This window comes from Mustela lutreola, chromosome 3, assembly GCF_030435805.1.
Source record: "Mustela lutreola isolate mMusLut2 chromosome 3, mMusLut2.pri, whole genome shotgun sequence".
NCBI lineage: Eukaryota > Metazoa > Chordata > Mammalia > Carnivora > Mustelidae > Mustela > Mustela lutreola.
Genome location: NC_081292.1, coordinates 141,642,972 through 141,661,409, shown reverse-complemented (window position 1 = coordinate 141,661,409; position 18,438 = coordinate 141,642,972). Strand labels below are relative to the sequence as shown.

General features: G+C 40.6%; 1 protein-coding gene across 2 annotated transcripts in view; it reads right to left on the bottom strand.

The window, feature by feature from the left end:
* Positions 1–13,967, bottom strand: part of SP3 (Sp3 transcription factor) — a 58,247-nt gene extending 44,280 nt beyond the window's left edge. Inside the window, exons 1-4 of one of the 2 annotated variants that reach the window (XM_059167011.1) lie at positions 13,829–13,967; positions 13,045–13,196; positions 12,422–12,544; positions 3,801–5,160 (exon numbers count right to left, since the gene is read on the bottom strand). In XM_059167011.1, the coding sequence (XP_059022994.1) occupies positions 3,801–5,160; positions 12,422–12,544; positions 13,045–13,196; positions 13,829–13,835 (1,642 nt within the window). In that variant the 5' untranslated portion in view covers positions 13,836–13,967. The remainder of the gene's footprint in view (positions 1–3,800; positions 5,161–12,421; positions 12,545–13,044; positions 13,197–13,828) is intronic. The other variant, XM_059167012.1, reaches the window with a different exon arrangement.
* Between the last annotated feature and the right edge of the window lie 4,471 nt (positions 13,968–18,438).

Genomic DNA, 18,438 nt, shown 5'->3' with positions numbered 1-18,438 from the left:
ACTGAAGATTTGGTGCTTTTTAACAATCTAATTCATAAATCTACAAAAATCACAAATAAATCTCCTAGGATTTTTTTTAATATGTATAGATCTCCATAACATTAATTTTGTACAAGCTTAAAAAGCTACCAGCTATATCTTCAGAAATATGCCATTCTATCAGTATTCTCCAACTTTTTGGTCTCAAAACTCCTTCTAAACTCTTAAGTCTCCAAAGGCTTTTGTTCATATAGATTACATATTTAGTATCTACCATATTAAAAATTATGAGAAACTATAATTTTCTGTTTCAAGAATAAACCCATTGCATGTTAACATAAATTAACGTTCTATGAAAAACTATTTTCCAAAAATATAAAACAAAATCTTAATGAGAAGAAAGAGCATGTTTTGCATTTTTGCAGAACTCTTCTAAAATGTCTAGTTAAAAGAACACAACTGGAGTCTCATATTTTGCCTCTGCATTCTGTTTGCAGCATGAGGTTTGGGGTGAAGCAGAGAAAGAATAACTACTCCTACAAATATACATGGTTGGAAAAGAGGTAATTTTATTGCCTTTCAGCATTCTTTGATACTATATATCAAACTTCACAAGTGGCAGTTTCTTTATAGGTCAGTTGCAACGTAAAACCTGAAACCATATTGATAAACTTTCCACACGCTTGCTATTGGTCTATCTCAAACTCTGAGATAGAGTTACCCCTGCATGATTTTGTACTATGAACTGATATTTGACAACTACTGGTTCACTGAGTTATCATATAGATCTTCCAAATGTTGGTACATTTCTTTATAATACAGTACACTCCCCAAAAAATCCTCTTTATTAATATCACTATCCATCTCATCAGAAAAGTATTTTATTAGTAAAAGCTCAAATTCATAGTAGCAGTTTTGAGTTTTCCAAAATTCTAATTTTTACTGGAAAACCCAAATCTTATCATTGGTAGCAAATTTTAAAAAAAGGCTTTTTCCTTTAAGTAACCAGCTCACTTAATTTTTTTTTTTTGAGAAAATATTTGCTCTTAAATACACAAATCTCTCAATAACCAGTTTGTCAGTTTTTCTTTCAAGTTAAAAACAGCCTTTCATGAAAACAGCGTATAATTCACCTTGCAACTTCCACAACTGTACAACCAAAAATTTTTTCTTAAAACAATCATCTTACTTTGTCATATAGCAGAAATGCTTTGTTAAAGCATACTTCCCAGGGACGCCTGGGTGGCTCAGCTGGTTAAGGGGCTGCCTTCGGCTCAGGTCATGATCCCAGCGTCCTGGGATCGAGTCCCACATCGGGCTCCTTGCTCAGCCAGGAGCCTGCTTCTCCCTCTGCCTACCACTCTGTCTGCTTGTGCTCACTCTCATTCCTCTCTCTCTCTCTGACAAATAAATAAATAAAATCCTTTTTAATAAATAAATAAATAAATAAATAAATAAAAGCGTACTTCCCATTTTATCACAAAGAATATTGCAAAGACAAGTAGCGAGAACAGCATATCAAAAATACAGTGAGATACCACTTCACACCCATTAGGATGGCTATAATCAAAAAGAAAGACAATTGTAAAGGTTGGTAGGAATGTAGAGAAATTGGAACACTCAATGATGTAGTCCCTTTTGAAAAATTCTGGCAGTCCCTAATAATGTCAACAGTTACCATACAACCCAGCAATTCCACTCCTTAGTATATACTCACAAGAAGCAAAATCATGCCCACACAAAAACTGTCCACAAATGATCACAGCATTCTTAATAGCCAAAAAGGACAAACACTGTTCCTCAACTGGATATATATACTGCATTTTCTTCATTTACCTCACTGTGGAGTATTACTCAGCCACAAAAAAAGGAATGAAATACTGACACAGGCTACCACACAGATAAACCTTGAAAATATTATACTAAATGAAGGAAGTCAGACACAAAAAGCCACAAAATGTATTATTACACTGATATGAAATTATAGGCAAGTCCAGAATAGGCAAATCCAAAGAGACAGAAAACAGGTTAGTGGTTACCAGGGATTAAGGGGAAGGAGGTAATGAGGAGTGACTGCTGATGGGCTTGAGTTTTTTTGTGAAAAAACTCTAAAATTTGATAGTGGTGATGGTTGTACAAGTCTATAACTACATTTAAAAAACCCACTGAATTATGTACTTCAAAGTGTGAATTTTATGGTATGTGAATATATTTCAGTAAAGCTAATTTTTAGAAAAGGAAATGCAGCACTCAAGGGTCAAGATTTAGTAAAAATAACTATTTTGACTAGTTCACCAAAGTTATTCTTAAGTGAAAACAGTATTTTTCTTTTTTAACTACAAATACATGATCATGAAGACCACAACAACTAGCAAAATAGTTTGGTGCCACTAATCTCATTTTTGCTAAGGAACAAGCCATTTTGTGTAAACATCAATGCAATGAAAAAGGCAAATAACTTTAGTATTAAGAAAAGTAATCTGACATCAAGAATCTCTGAGAGGGGGACGCCTGGGTGGCTCAGTTGGTTAAGCAGCTGCCTTCGGCTCAGGTCATGATCCCAGCGTCCTGGGATCGAGTCCCACATCAGGCTCCTTGCTCAGCAGGGAGCCTGCTTCTCCCTCTGCCTCTGCCTGCCATTCTGTCTGTCTGTGCTCGCTCTCTCCTCCTCTCTCTCTCTCTGATAAATAAATAAAATCTTTGAAAAAAAAAAAAAAAGAATTTTCAAGCCTTTTTCTAAAAAAAAAAAAAAAAAAAAAAGAATCTCTGAGAGGGTCTCCGGGATCCACCAGAAGCCCACAGACCATGCTTTGAAAATGGGTGCTCTAAAACCATTGCTTCAGAAGGCTCAAATGCAATTAAAGGCTTGCCAAGTACAGATCTGAGACTTTAGAACAATGCCAATTTTCTAAGAATAGATGACAAATTTCTCCAAAGAAAAAACGTAATCTCTACTGTGACAGGAATTACTTCGATAAATCAAATTTGAGGGTCCAAATATAAGAGCTTGGAATCTTGGACTCAATGGAAGATTATAATAATAACACAGTCATCACAAGAACCCAAATACAAAGAAGGATAAAACTAAGAATTTAGTGCACAACAAAACATTCACAACATGTTATCTAAATGAACATTAAGGTAATGATGATACCATCTCTTTTAAACTATATTATTTAATTTCTGCCAACATTCAAAGAGTAGACTTCTGAAATTTCTACCCATACTATCAATAACAATATATCTAGCACAGTTAAATTTAATATTCACTATACACTTACAGAAATAAACTCTCACAGAATCAAAGAATTTTAGGTCTGGAAAGTACCCTACGATACAGTTACCTAGTCCAAAATCCCATTTTATATAATGAGAAAACCAAGTTTGCAAGAAAAAAGGAATCTGGCCACAATCACACAGCTAGCTAGTGGGTCAGACAACATAAATAGTCTTGGCTCCCAGTGCCATGTTTTCACCATGCCAATCTGACTCCCCAAATATAATGCAAAAGTGTTTAATTTACAACACCTGCCAAATAAAAATTTCGTAATGCTTAACAATACCAATCAGATATGAAAACATATAAAATGAAGGAAAAACTACAAACGTAATTTATGGCAAAATGGAGAAATGAATCCTTGACTTTAAAACTTTCAAGAACAATCTGGAAGACTTCATAATGTCTACTTTTCATACAAACATGGGGAAATGTATCATCACCTGTAAAGATAGCCAGATGTATTGAAAACACCTTAAAACAAAAAATATCCCTACATGTCAATAAATCACTTATCTATGGCATGACATGACTTAAGACTCACCTGCAGGACTGTCAGCATTCTCTCCTGGGTGGAGCTGTATACCAGTAGAATCTATAGAGTTTACTGTAACTGTCTGTAGATTTGGCAACTGACCAGTGCTTAGACTAACTGGAGTTGAAGTCAAGGCTCCACCTGCTGCAACTTGACCAAGCGTGAGTGTCTGAACAGGCGTCAAAGTTATTTGTTGGGCAGCAGTATTCTGTATTTGCAAATTCTGCAAGTTCTGGACCCCTTGTACTTGAAATGTTTGCCAAGTTATCTGTCCAGAAGGGGTCACTGTCTGTGCCTGAATTAAAAAGGTTCCAGGATTCAGCTGCAACTGAAGATTTTGCAAAGCCTGTTGTGATATATTCTGACCACTGGCTTGCACACCATGGATTGTCTGTGGTGTAATACCTTGCACAATTTGGGCTTGACTGGTTGGCTGCTGAGACTCTGGAAGTTGTAGATGTTGTACAACAGGCTGTGCTGTAGAAACCTGAATATTCTGAGCCTGTGTCTCTTCAGAAACAGGCGACTGGATATAATTTCCCTGAAGATCTGAAGAATGGACTTGCCCACTAGAAGTAGTCAAGCTATTTGTGTTTTGTTGTAATATACCTGTACTATCTATAGTAACAGGCAATTGTGATGAAGATGATGTTGGCACAAATAAATCTGTATCAGTATTAGTTTCATTAATATCAGGAGAAACCCGCTCACCAGTCCTTTCTGAATTGTCTGAACTATCCATAGCTTGTCCTGTGTTTATCAAATGTCCATCGGCATTAATGCCTGCAGTCATTGTCTGAGAACTGCCCGAGAGTCCCAAAGAATCTAGATCGACACTATTGATTGGTACAAAGGTAATATTTCCTGGCAGACCAAGAGGCACATTAGCAACTACTTGGGTTTGGCCAGGAAAAGATGAACCACCAATTGCAACTCCCTGAACCTGGACTTGACCAGTCTGTGGTATGAGATTCTGGATATTAGCAGGAGGTGTTCCAGAGGCAAGCAAGGTCTGATTAGAGCCAGGAATGATCTGAATTTGGCCACTTTCTTGATTTATACCCCCATTATCTGAAGAGCCTGTGAAGCCAATCTGAACCTGCTGACCATCTGTTGACTGAATCTGTGGTATTACTTGATATTGAACATTGGACACTGTACCATTTGATGAATCTGATCCTGGTGCAACTGAAAATATTTGTTGATTCTGCAAATTCTGAAGGGGAAGGACATACTGCCCACTTGAAGTAGCAGCACCTGGAATCTGTACTAGATTACCAGCTTCATCTTTTATAGTTGTAGGTGTGGCTGACAAAACCTCCCATCGGTTTGGTGCTCCTCCTAACTGCGCAGAAGCCAAATCACCTGTCTGGATAAAGAAAACAAAAAATGTTACATGATATATTATTTGTGGCATATTTAAACCAGTCCTCAAAAAAAATCTAAAAACTGACAAAAATTCTACTACCTGAAGTTAAAAGTTCTCTTAATTACATAGCAGACTTCAAATACTGAAGCAGTACTACATAAACTACAATAATCATTATTTCCAATTTTGTTAGTTACCGCAAAGATAACCCATGCTATTTGAGCAGGAAAAAAATTTCAATCAGAGTAATCTTTGTTTTACCAACTGATCTTCTAATTCCTCATCTATGATCTCTAATCCATACGGTTAAATCAACAGAAGTATAAGTGGCTAGAAAAGATATGGACAGCTCAAATCAAGTATTATCTCAAACACTGGAGAGTTAAAAATATATATATACAACCTACTTAAATACGTATCACTAATTAGGTACATTATATTTGTATAAAAAAAGAAACATAACTAGTACAGTGTTATCAAGTCATCTGAGTTAGAAAAGTCGGTATTTGTATTATTGCTGTACACCTTAAGTCAAAAGCTACTCTTTTATGGCATACATTAATGTCCTCCATAGTAAACTCTTGGCTAAGGCTATTCCATTAGCAAGCCATCAAATTCTTTACTTTTCCCATGAACTACCAAAAAAAAAAAAAAGAGAGTGAGTGAGAGAGGGACCTTAAAAAATTTTAATGAGGAAAGATTATTAAACTATGACCACATGGCAAAGTCACTCCATCTGAAAGGTTTTTCTAGACTCTAAAAAGCTGGAGGATATAGACGATGGTTTTACCTACTACTCTATTTAAATTTGCAGTACAATGATAGACATATACATTATGCATTCTGTGATGTGACAGAATTCTAAGTTATCATACCCGTATTTTATGGATTAGGCAACAGTGGAAAAATACCAACAAAGGAAAGTAGAAAGCAATAAAATCTAGTACAACAATTTCTAAGAGTGAAAATAACCAGAGCCATTCTTTTAATGCCAAGTACCATGACAGTGATTTATATAATTTACTCCTTACAACAATCCCATAAGGTAGGTGTTATTACTATCTTCATTTCACAAATGAAATAACTGAGAACCAAAATCACACAGGTCTCAAATGGCCAAGATAGTTGGATTTAAAACTAGGCCAAGTCTAACTCCAGAAGCCAGGCCTTTAATTCTATACTAAACTTGTCTCCCACTAAGACCAAGGATAAAGATACGGAGAATGAGATCCTATATGAATTACTCACCCTCAAAATAAAGTTATTTCTATGCCACTTCCTTCTAGATCTATAGGCAACTTCCTGTGACTCTGCATATCACTACACAATGAAAACTTAAGCATATCCAGTCAGCATTCTCAACCTAGGACCTACACCTAGGCTTCAAAGGACCTCTGAATCCTCTAAATAAATGTATCAACTTTTTGAGAAAGTGGAATTGGGAGACAGAGGGATAATCTAGGATTTCATCACATTCTCAAAGTAGGTGTATGACCACACAAAATGGTTAAGACATACACTGTTCTCCAAGTAGGAACCATTCCACAAAATTCAATAAAAATCTTCTGGTTCTACAATATTTGAAGTTTCTTAAAGAAACTACCTAATTTTCATGCAGATGCATGGTTGAAAAGCATGTATTTCAATGGAAGAACCACAGTTTAATGATTCAAGAGATTTGCACATATTTGCCAAGTAGAAATGAACATATGAGTATGCTCACGAAATAAACAATTTCTATTTCAAATGATTCCCAATTCATCCAAGCAGATACACACATACATGCTATGACTATGTGAACAGTGGTGTGCACTAGCCATATGATCAAAATGCTTTTTAGGAACACAGAGATGGGGGAAAAAAAAAAGGTTTCGCACAGAGATAAAGTAATCTTAGAATAAAATTTATGACTTCACCATAGGAAGCTAGGAAAGAGAGAGGCATTAATGAATGTATAAAAACAATAGCCACAGACAAAAGGAAACTAAAGAAGGTGTAGTTTGGAATTCAACAGGATCCAGAAAAGACTCAGATTCATAGAATAAAGTAAGGGGGAACAAGACTAGATATTTTATCAACGCCTGTAGTTAATGGCTTTGAAGACTGTGCTCAGGAGTTTGGACTTCATCCTACAGATAGTAAATGAAAGCTGTAAAAGATTTTTAGGCAAGTGAGTGGTGCAATCTGGTCTGTGTTTTATAAACTAAGGCCCTGTGATGGAGACTGAAAGAAAGGCGGAAGAGACTAAAGACAGATAAACTGTGGAACTCTGTACAAATGTGTAGGCTTGAACTAAAATAATCATCTTTTAAATACAAACATTTAAACTTATCAAACTTAAATTACTAAAGAAAAGACCAGTCATTAAAGTTCTATGTCATTCTTCAACTTCTATTTGGTTCAGGAATTACAAGCCTAAATCATCTTCATCTCATCCCAATATGAGAACAGTAATTCATATTTCACTTCAGTCTCTTAGCACTTTAAATAAAGATATTTATATCTATACTTGATACTGAAATCTACACTAAAGTATAATGTCTAAAAATCCAATCTTAATTTTCCTAAGGTTGCTGTTTACCTCTGGAGAACTGTTGAATTTTTTTTTTTTTTTGGACCAGCACTAAAATTTACAATTACTCAACATATACCAAAGGATACAGTATTTCAGGTATAAATCATTTTACAATACTGGCATTTTGTCCTTCTTCATCCTTAAAAAAAAGGCCAAATTTGTGGCATCTAAAAGTATTACTTTCTTGCAAAATGGTAGTAAGGGCAGATATTGAACGATCAGTGAACAGCTTTTTTTTTTTTTTTTTTTTTTTTTTAGGATTTTATTTATTTGACAGAGAGAGATCACAAGTAGGCAGAGAGGCAGGCAGAGAGAGAGAGAGAGAGAGAGAGAGAGAGGAGGGTAAGCAGGCTCCCTGCTGAGCAGAGAGCCCGAGGCGGGGTTTGATCCCAGGACCATGGGATCATGACCTGAGCCGAAGGCAGAGGCTTAACCCACTGAGCCACCCAGGCGCCCCAGTGAACAGCTTTTTAGTCAAGAAATTCTGTGAAAATAAATATAGCTACTCAAATGACAAATCTGACTAAGTACTACCCAAGAACCCCTCTCCAGAAGTTAAATAAAAATAAACTGTGGTATCACTTTTCCCAACAATGCAGGCCATTAATTGAAGGGAAATCCTCAAACCTAAGACAGCATGATGTATTTGAACTTTTTTGAATAAACCTAAGGTGAAATACATACACAAGAAATATTTATGAAGCACAAACCCAGGGGAGGAAAAACAGCAACAAACAATTTAAAGCAAAAAAGGCAACAAAAAGGATCTTTTAAATGAAATAAATTTACTGTTTTAAAAAATTTACTAAGTATTAAATTTTTTAATGGAACTGGAGAGAAAACACCAAGTCAGAAAACTATCAGACTTCATGATTTTTACCATTATGCTTGGGGGAGGGGCATGCATTACACTAGAAAGGAAAAGATTCAGAACTGATTTCTAGTCCTAGCTAGAACTGTGGAATTGTGTGTGATCTAGAGCAGGACTCATTTTTATGTTAAAAATGGGGAAAATATTACCTAGTGGCGTCATAAGAACCAGAAGAAAGCGTTATGCTTTACAAACTATAAAGCACTATACAATCCTAAGATAACATTATGATTAGTAAGATTATGAGAACAGAGAATGATCTGCATGCCTAGTACAACTTTTGGCATAAAGACCAGTAAATATTTATTGAGTGAATACTTAAAAGTATTTAGTTTAAAATCATTGCAAAGAAAATGACAGAACTGATCAATCCCCTTTCATTTGTAAGAGAAATTTTATCAGCAGCACACCACTAAAAGAGATGACTCAGAAAATCATCTGAGACCAAAGAACAGTTATAAAAATGTTTGATGTTAGGCTATGGAAACACTATAGAAATAAAAGAAGAGAGACATAAAAACATATAACCCAGGCAAGAACTAGTATTTGGTTCAGGTTCAAGATAACCCTCAAGAAAAATCAACCAGTGTTTCTTTCAGGAATTCTAATATTCTTACCAGACAACTAACAAAACACCATTTGACAAGGAAGTTGGCATTGTTCTAAAAAGTTGAAACTGAAGGTACTCTTAAGTGTCCTTCTGTACATAAACACATGATAACAGGGTAAAAAGGACCAAAACCAAGAGTAGCCCTGGGACGTTGCTATAGCAATTCATTACAAGGGCATTCTCCTGTGCAACCAGGCATAAAAATGGAGGGGGGGGGAGGGGCAGTTGAACAAAAAAAAAAAGAGGCTATCTTCTCAGATAATACCTGTGGAAAGGAAAAAAGAAAAATTCATACCCCTTATTGCATAGCATTCAGAAAGGATTATTAACTTCTCAGTTCCCACAAGTGGCTTTTTGAAAGCCAGAAAAAGGCAAGGGCAGAGTGTTACTGGAAACAAAAACAAGTATGAAGCTAAGGTAGAAACAAACTAAGAACCAATCTCAGGCAATTACTCAAGTTTCTTTAAGTCTTCAAGAAACAATGAAGAACTCAAAACCAATTTCAAATAAAAACAATTATCCAATTAACTGATTACAATTTAAGGTACAAATGAAATAAGCAAATTAATAACTTAGAAATTCACATCAATATAGATTAGATAAACTAATATTGCATGAAACTCTACATCTTATATTTCCTGATTACTAAAATTAACTCTACAACTTTTAATAATAAAGTACAAAAAAGAGTCTTGCCATCAAACCAACTTTGGGAGTCCATGCTGTGGGACATTATAGGTGAGAATGGTTTATGATTTTTAGCACAGTACTGGAGCTAACCATTCTTGGCCAGGATCCAGAAAGAACCCATATCATATTATAGTTAATTCTAAATTCAAGACACTTAAATCTCCAGTACAGCTGACTGGCTTTTCAATGCCCTTGTAATCTTAAAATACCAAACTAAGCTAGCACAAAGTTGAATTTATATGCATATTTCTATTTGATTTTAAACACAATGACACTATATGCAGTGCAGTACCCTGGATTAGATCCTGGAACAGAAAATGGGCACTGGTGGGGGAAAAAAGTGAAACAAGAATGAAGTCTGTAGCATAATTAATAATACTGTATTGCTGTTAGTTTCCTAGTTTAGACAAATGCACTACATTAGGGGAAGCTGGATGAAGGGCAGAAGGTAACTCAGTTTTATTTCTTCAACTTTTTTATAAATAAAAATTGCAAAATAAAATAAAATAAATCACAACTACAAAAAAGCTCTTTCTCTCCAGACCTCTTATGATTCCCAGTAATTCTGAGTGATTACAATAAAATTATCTAAGCACATTTTTAAACAGAAAAAATGCCCATAAAAATCACTTAAAATCTCTTTCATTTTTTAAGATGTACACGTCTGAAATTCACTTTTAAACTGGAAAACTAATTTTCCCAGTGGCTAAGGCAAACATATTCAAGCCAATCTTACTAATTCTACTTAGTGAAAAATTTTATTAATGCATACCAAATGTACAAAGAAAAAAGTGCTCCTACTGATTCTAGTTCATGTTCATCTGGTGGGAAATGTGATGTCAGTAGAGATTTGGTAGCTGAGAGGGAGTTGAAGAGGATGGAAACAACCTCCCTACAAGTATATAACCACAGTTGCATAAGACCAGAGACAGTGTTTTCTATTGCCAGGGCTGAGATTCACATATACAAGTACACATACAAATTTTTCACTCATAACTTCCTCCTTCACTTATCCCCGCCCCCATCAGTGAGCTATATAAACTTGTTAAATTGCAGTCACAAGAAGTTTCTCATCCTAACTGAAAATACTGTAAAAGGCAAGTAGAAGCAATCTGCTTTGCACTTTTACTTGAGCAGTGTTTTTAAGATAAACAATTTGTTTTGGCACTGTGGGGCTAGTTTTGTTTAGAAGTAACAATGCCTCTCACAAACGTGATTTTACACTTTCATATTTTAATCAGCTTACAAAAGCACAGTATTTTTGAAGAATACTTTTAAGACATTAAAGCTATTCCTCTACAGTATAATTTGAAGCACTAAAATTACAAATATTTTACAGCTTAACATCAGCTTCACATACCTATAATTTCCTGCAGATTATAACAAGTATCATACTTTTTTGTCCATAGTGACCAACCAAAATACCACTACACAAATCAATTCTATAATCCACCTCAAAAGAAACCAAAAGTGACTGGGAGAGCTTTTTAATATTTTAATAAGTGAACACATCTACATGTTTAACACAACAGCGATGATTCACACAGATACAAATCACAATTAACAGTCTTAAAAATTTTGTCTATCAATTTTGTGTTACGCCCTCATACAACACACTGACCAGCTCCTCCCCGCCTCCCCCCCCCAAACTAAAAACCCTACAAACAGAATCCCACCAAACCTTATCAGACCAGTAATCGCAGTAAGATGAAAATACAGCTTTGCCAACCAAACTGAACTGTAAGTACGGTATACGTTAGCATGCATGTAAATACAATTCCTTACACGTACTTTTGTTTCTAACACTGGCATTTAATACTCAATTTCAAAAGCCAATGCATCATTTTAGTAACTTCGCCAATTTCAACGATCGCTAATCTAAATGTTTCACTTATTCCACTTAAGAAGAACTCCTGCAAATTTGAGTCGTCTGCAAAAACTAAAATACAACAATTTAGAATGGCCTCTAAAAAAAGCACTCACAAAGTGTTCACTGCTGCATACAAAAGGGTAATTCAAAGAGTAAACCTTCATTCCTTTTTTGGTTTCTTTTTAGCAATTTACGCATTAAATCAGTAAGACCTAGTAAGTTCCAGCAGAAAAAGCTCCAGGTTCAAAGATACTAGAAACTAAAGACACTGCCTCTATAGTTGATACTATCTATGGCCGATAGGCTGTGCTTGAAAATTTTGTAGTGTTCAGCGAAGGAGTTTTCAGCACTGATATGAATTGCTCAAACATCCATTTTGGAGTCCTCTACCCCCGCCCTCTCTGACTTCATTTTGTAGTGCATTTGGATCGAGGCGCCGCAGTGACAATTTAGAGAAAGCCTGGGCTGGCCTCGGATCCACACAGGCATGCGAAGGAGCCCAAAAGGGCGCCCCGGCAGCGCGATCCGTCCAGATCTCGGAAGGCGCGGGCGCCGGGGAGGCCTTTCGGGCTGGCGGGCGCGCCGCAGGCCCGGGATGGCGGGCGCAGGGCCTTGGCGGGGGCGGGCCGAGCGCGCGAGACTTACCGCTCCGGCGGCGGCGGGGGCCCCGGCTGCGGCAGCCGCCTCCTCCTCGTCGTCGCCCGGCGATGGCGGCCCTATCTTGCTGCAGGTAGCGGCCAGCAGGGCGAGCGGTGACGGCTGAGTGTCCTACCCCCGATGGGCGGGTTCAGAGAGGGAGACAGGGGGAGGGGTGGCGGTTAGGGCCGGGCCGCCGCTCGCACAGGAAGTGCGCCTCGGTCCCCGCAGGCTGAGCCCCGGCAAGCGCCAGCCCGCGCTCTCCTCCTCCTCCTCCTCCTTCTTCTCGACTCCGGCTCGCGTCCTCCCGCTCGCACGCACACCAACTCCGCCGTCCGCGGGAAGGCGGGCGGCGGGCTGCGCGCCGGGCCTCCACCTTCCGCCCGGAACCCACCCCCGGGAGGGCGCACACGCTGGCTCGCTCACACTCTCTCACACACTCACACACACACACACACTCACAAAAAGACGGCGGGAGGGGCAGCGCGGGCGGGGTCGGAGCGTTGGCGCCTCGGGCGGGCAGCTCCCGGGGCGGGGGGAGGGGAGGAGAGAGGCGCGGAGGGAGGGGAGAGGCGAGGGGAGGAGAAAGCGGCGCTAGGGGGGAGCCGGGCCGGGGCTCAGCCGCTCCTCACCTGGGCCGCCGCCGCCGCCACCGCGCCGTTTCCGTGCTGCTGCTGCTGCTGCTGCAGATATTCGCCGTGGCCGCCGCCGCTGCCGCCGCCGCCGCCGCCACTGTCCACGTCCAAGGCAGCCATTTCCTCTTGTTTCACGGGCTTTTCGGGAGCTGCAGGCACAGCGCGGGGGGGTGGGGGTGGGGAGGAAGGCGGGTGGAGGAGAGGGAGGGGGCCCGCGGGCCGAGGCGAAATTACTCCGAAAGCCCGGACCGAGTCCCCTTCCCCTCCCCCACCCGCCCCCCGGCGGCGGCGGCGGCGGATCCCTCCTCCCCTCCTGCTGCTGCCCCCGCCCGCCGCTGCCTGTAACCCTCCTCCTCCTCCTCTTTCCCTCCTCCTCCTCCTCCCCGCGCTGCCCCTGCCCCCTCTCCTCTCCTCTCCTCCCCTTTCCCTTCGCGCCGCTCGCTCTCACTCGCGCTCGCTCCTCTCGCACCGTCAGTCACTCACACACGCCCGCCCGCCGCCCGCGCCCGCACACGGGGGGATGCGCTCCCGGCGGACCGGGCCGCCCGCCCCAGGGCCCGGCAGGGACACGGCGTTGCTGGGGCTTAAGGGGTGGACGGTGGCTGGCCGGGAGGGGAGGGAGGCGGAGGGGAGTGCGGCTTTCTGCCTCTCACAGACACTCGGTCGCACACACGGGGCCGGGAGCCGGCGGCGGTGGCGGCGGCCCCGGGCTGGCTGTGGTCGGCGGCGGCGGCAGCGGCGGCGGCAGCAGCAAGGGTTGCTCTCTCTCGGCTTTACGTACCGGTCATAGTGTGTTTAGGGCACCTCAGGCGGGGCTCCCCGCCGCCTTACACATGGTGAGGAGCGAAGGCGGCGGCGGCGGGAGAGGATGCGGGAAGCGGCGGCGGACACGGCCGGAGCGGTCCGGGGATTTTTTTTTCCTATTTTGATTGACTGTGCGGGAAACACAAAAGGTGGAGCCTCCAGCCCAAAAGGGGGGAAGAGGGTGACAGCCCGCCCGGAAGTCCCGCCTCTCTTCTCCGCGCTTATTCGCCACGACGCTCTCGGTCGCCAGTGCTCATTGGCCCGGATACCCGTCCGTCGCTCGGCCTGCCGGCGCGCTTCCTGTTTGCCCCCGGGTGGAAGGGGAGAGACAATAAGCGGCCGTGGCGGCGTAGGTTCCCGAGAGCGGCTACGGCTCAACTGTTACCCCGCTGTGCCCGCCTCGTTCGCCGGCTGCTGTCAGGCCCGAGACGCAGGCCTCTTCCACCTCGCAGGTGCTTGGAGCAGGCCCAGCCAAGCTGTAGGGGACTGGGCTGGGGAGGAAATCCATCCCCGGCGGCTCCCGTTCCACTCGACGCTTCCTCCATCCCGGCGGCAGCCTCCGCCGGATCTACCCCAGGGCCTCGCGCTCTCGGAGCCGCCGCTTCCCTGCGCTAACAGGAGGCCGCCGCCGCTCAGCCCCGGGGCTGCTGCTACGGCCGCTGCAGCTACGGAGCAAACCAGACCCGCCCCACTAGCCCGGGGGGGAGGGAGCTGGTATAGGGGGAGACACCCCCTCCGAGGCTGGAGGAGGATTTTCTCTCACACATAACAGCTCTTAGATTCACAGGCAGAACCATCTCGTTCCCATCCCCCTTAGCCCTAGGTTTCCAACCCGTCTCCCACTTGTACGTACCCTGGAGGCAGGCATTTAAAACAAAAATCTCAGTTCACCTCACTTACTGGAGGAGAGCTTTCATTCTGGCCAGTGGCACCAAAGCGGGCACTTATATTTCATTTAATACGTGGCAAGTATATATATTCAAAGAGGCAGAATCCTTTTTTTTTTTTTAATCCATTCACAATCATTTTGCTGCTCAAACATATATTATTCCCTGCTTCTTGATCGCCTTGGTAACAAGTCGACATCTGAGAAAGCCCATCAACAACTGCCAACGCTTTTTAAATTAGTGATTCTCAGGGAAGTTATTTTTTTCTTGAAACATTTTAATTATTCTTTAAAATCTCGTTTCACATATTGGATTACTTTAACACTCCTTTGCCCTTTTCATCCTTGATACCTTGCTGTTGTCCGGGAGGAATGCTCAGGCTTTATGTGTGTGTGTGTTTTGCTAACAGAGACGTTTCTGCCTATTACCTTTAGATCTAATTGCCAAGAGAGGTTAATTGAAGAAGCGAAAATATTGTCCACAATAATCCTGTTTACTAGAAAGCTGACTCAAAAATTTGCATTTCAATTATTGTGATTATTGTATTTTGTGTGATAAAGTTGTGCTGGGGAATTGCATTGTAAAGTCCAAGCAACTGAACTAGATTTTGTGTGTGCTAACTAAAAAGAATTCTTAGCCCATTTGTGAGACACTTAAGTACATTTGCACCTCAGTGCTTGCGATCTATGTACATAGGATCAAAAATGTTGTGTGGTTATTTGGCATTTAATTGTACAAAAGACAGAACTTCCCCAGGAAATAAAAACCGTAAACATGAAAAAAAAAAAAAACCAAGGCTTGAAATTCTGGATCCCAAGAATGGGGTTGATCTTGCCTAATAGTAAGAACTTTGATCTCATATTTAAATAGAATAAAAGGTAAGTAAGCATAAATGCTGTATAATTTTACACTTAAACTTTAAAGGAAAATTAAAGCATCATAGAAAAAGCTGATTTGGAGAGGTGAGGAATGGGAGGCTTGAAGAGGACAGAAGTGAAAATGAGTGGGAGAGAAAGGGAAGGCACAGTGTTATCACTTTTCTGGCATAGATATGTTGGATAGAGGATCGCTCTGTCCCTAGAAGAGAGGTTTCAGGCATTTTCATCAACTGTTTTTCCAGGAATGGCGATGTGTTTTATGGGCCTTAAGATACTATCTCCATGCCTCTCTTACAAAGTCTTAGTCCAGGCACCCATAGAGAGCAAAGTATTTGGCCACAGGAATTTATTTCCTCATAGATACTTCACAAATGGAATGAAGAAATCCTTTTCAAACTTCTTTGGTACCATAAACCATTCTGACAAGATGCAAAAACACTTCATCTAATTTTTCTGAGAAGAAAATAATCTACCGGGAAGTCTCAGTGTCTCAGTGGGTTAGCCTCTGCCTTCGGCTCAGGTCATGATCTCAAGGGTCCTGGGATCCAGCCCCACATCTGGCTCTGCTCAGTGGGGAGCCTGCTTCCCCCTCTCTCTCTGCTGCCTCTCTGCATACTTGTGATCTCTCTCTGTCAAATAAATAAATCTTAAAAAAAAAAAAAAAGAAAAGAAAAGAATCTACCACAGCTAACTATTCTGCTTCTAATGCAATGCTCTTAAGAGATACATGTACCAAAAGTACTACTACTACAGAATCAAATTCAGAGGACCCTCTCAGACCACACTAAAGAGTATTAATGCTGAAAATGAAGATAGTTCCTGGACAGAACACCTTTTTTAGTTATTCCAGTACTGAAGTCAAATCTTGAAGTACAGCTTGTGTTAATGAAAAGATAGCCGTTTTCTCAGTCCAAGGCAGACTCAGTGGCAACTACTGCCACATTACATAAGAATCCAGAACTGCAGCTGCCTCTCAGGAAGGGAAGCACCAAGCTCGCATCATGTATACTTTCTCCTTTCCAAAGAGTATTTTAGGAGGTAGGCTCTGTGCTAGCCACTGTTTATATCACAATAGGAGATCTGGGTGTTACTGTATTTTCCCTTATCCTCAGTTTTCCTAACTTAACTTTTTTTTTTTTTTTTTTTTAATCTTCAATGTGTTTTTGTAAAGTTTTCTTAAATCCTTTGGAAACATGAATGTCAAAGGGCCTAACAGAGTTCTACACCCAATGACATGAATTTTGACCCTTCTTCAATTCCCTTTTTCTCTTCAAAGAGTAGAGGCTACTAAATGCTTGATTCACATCTGCAAGAGCCTAGCCATTCTGTATTAAAAATAGCGACAACCCTGGTTAACTGCGCCATGCCTGTTATGCCTTTCTTACCCCCTCTGAGTATCTGTTAAGTGGACCATAAGAAATTGCCAGTACTCTGCCATTTTCACCTAAAAACTTGGTGATTTTTTATAGTTAGACCTAAATCAATGTCTCTTTGACATAACTTTAGTTGCTATGATTGTGACCCTCCTCTTATCAAGCCCCCGGATCTCTTTAACCTGTTCACACTGGATTTCAAAATCTTCAAGTTTGTTCTATTTACATAATCGCTATCATATTTCAGAAACATCGTGGTTGACATTGACATATGGCATATTTAACCCCATTCATACTTTATCTTCCCTACTTTTTAAAAAAATACACCTCAAAAACCAATTTATTTTTTCTTAATGTACAAAAAGAACATTTGGGGGCTTATACTGTGTACCATCTACTTCACATTTTTAATCCTCACAGCCTTAGGAGATAAATATAGGTTTATCACTTTATAGATGAGGAAACGGGTTCAGCAAGATTATGAGACTTGTTCAGGGTCATTTTTCAAGTAAGTGGCAAAGTCAGGATTCAAACTCATGTTGGCAGTTTCCCCATCAACATACCAAGTTTACTTAAATGACCAGTTTAAGAGATGCACATAGCTATTACGAAAAAAGAAAAAAGAGAGGATAAAAACAATAGGGGCGGTCTGGCTGCCTCAGTTGGTAGAACATTCTGACCCCTGACTTCGGAGTGGTGAGTTTGAGCCCCACATTGGGTGTAGGGATTAAACACACACACACACACAATAAAGTAGATAAAATAGGTCCATATGTATAAGGAAGATCATTTTTTGAAGCAAGTCTTAGGATGTGAGCTCCTTGTGTTAGGGATCATAGTTTGAATGCTCTCACCAATATGTAACACATTGTCAATGGTTAATATTAAGCAGATTGTCAAGACTTATCTTGTGGGAAAATGATAAATAAAAACTACAATTAACCAATAAATACCATGTGATAAAATTTCTTCAAACTTATAATAGTTCACCTCTCTCGAGATCACTTTTCCCATATGAGTTAGACCCTCATTTTCATTCAGACTCCACACCAATGATATGATCGTGATACAAAAGGACTCATTTTTTCATAACTCAAGGAATCCCATTCTTTTGATCTAGGTTATTGACATCCCTGGGTATTCTACATTTTCTAATTATCCATGACACTTATGAAACTATCTTCATGTCAGTCCAGGAAGCTTAGTGTGCACTGACAGATTTCTGAGTACAATTTTCTGAAAAAAGATGGTTTATGTATTTCTACCTTGTTAATCTACAAAGAATATTGAATGCTAAAAAGTATTTTCTTAACTACCTTTCTCTCTTTTTTTTTTAAGGTTTTATTTATTTATTTGACAGACAGAGATCACAAGTAGGCAGAGAGGCAGAGAGAGAGAGAGAGGAGGAAGCAGGCTCCCTGCTGAGCAGAGAGCCCGATGCGGGACTCG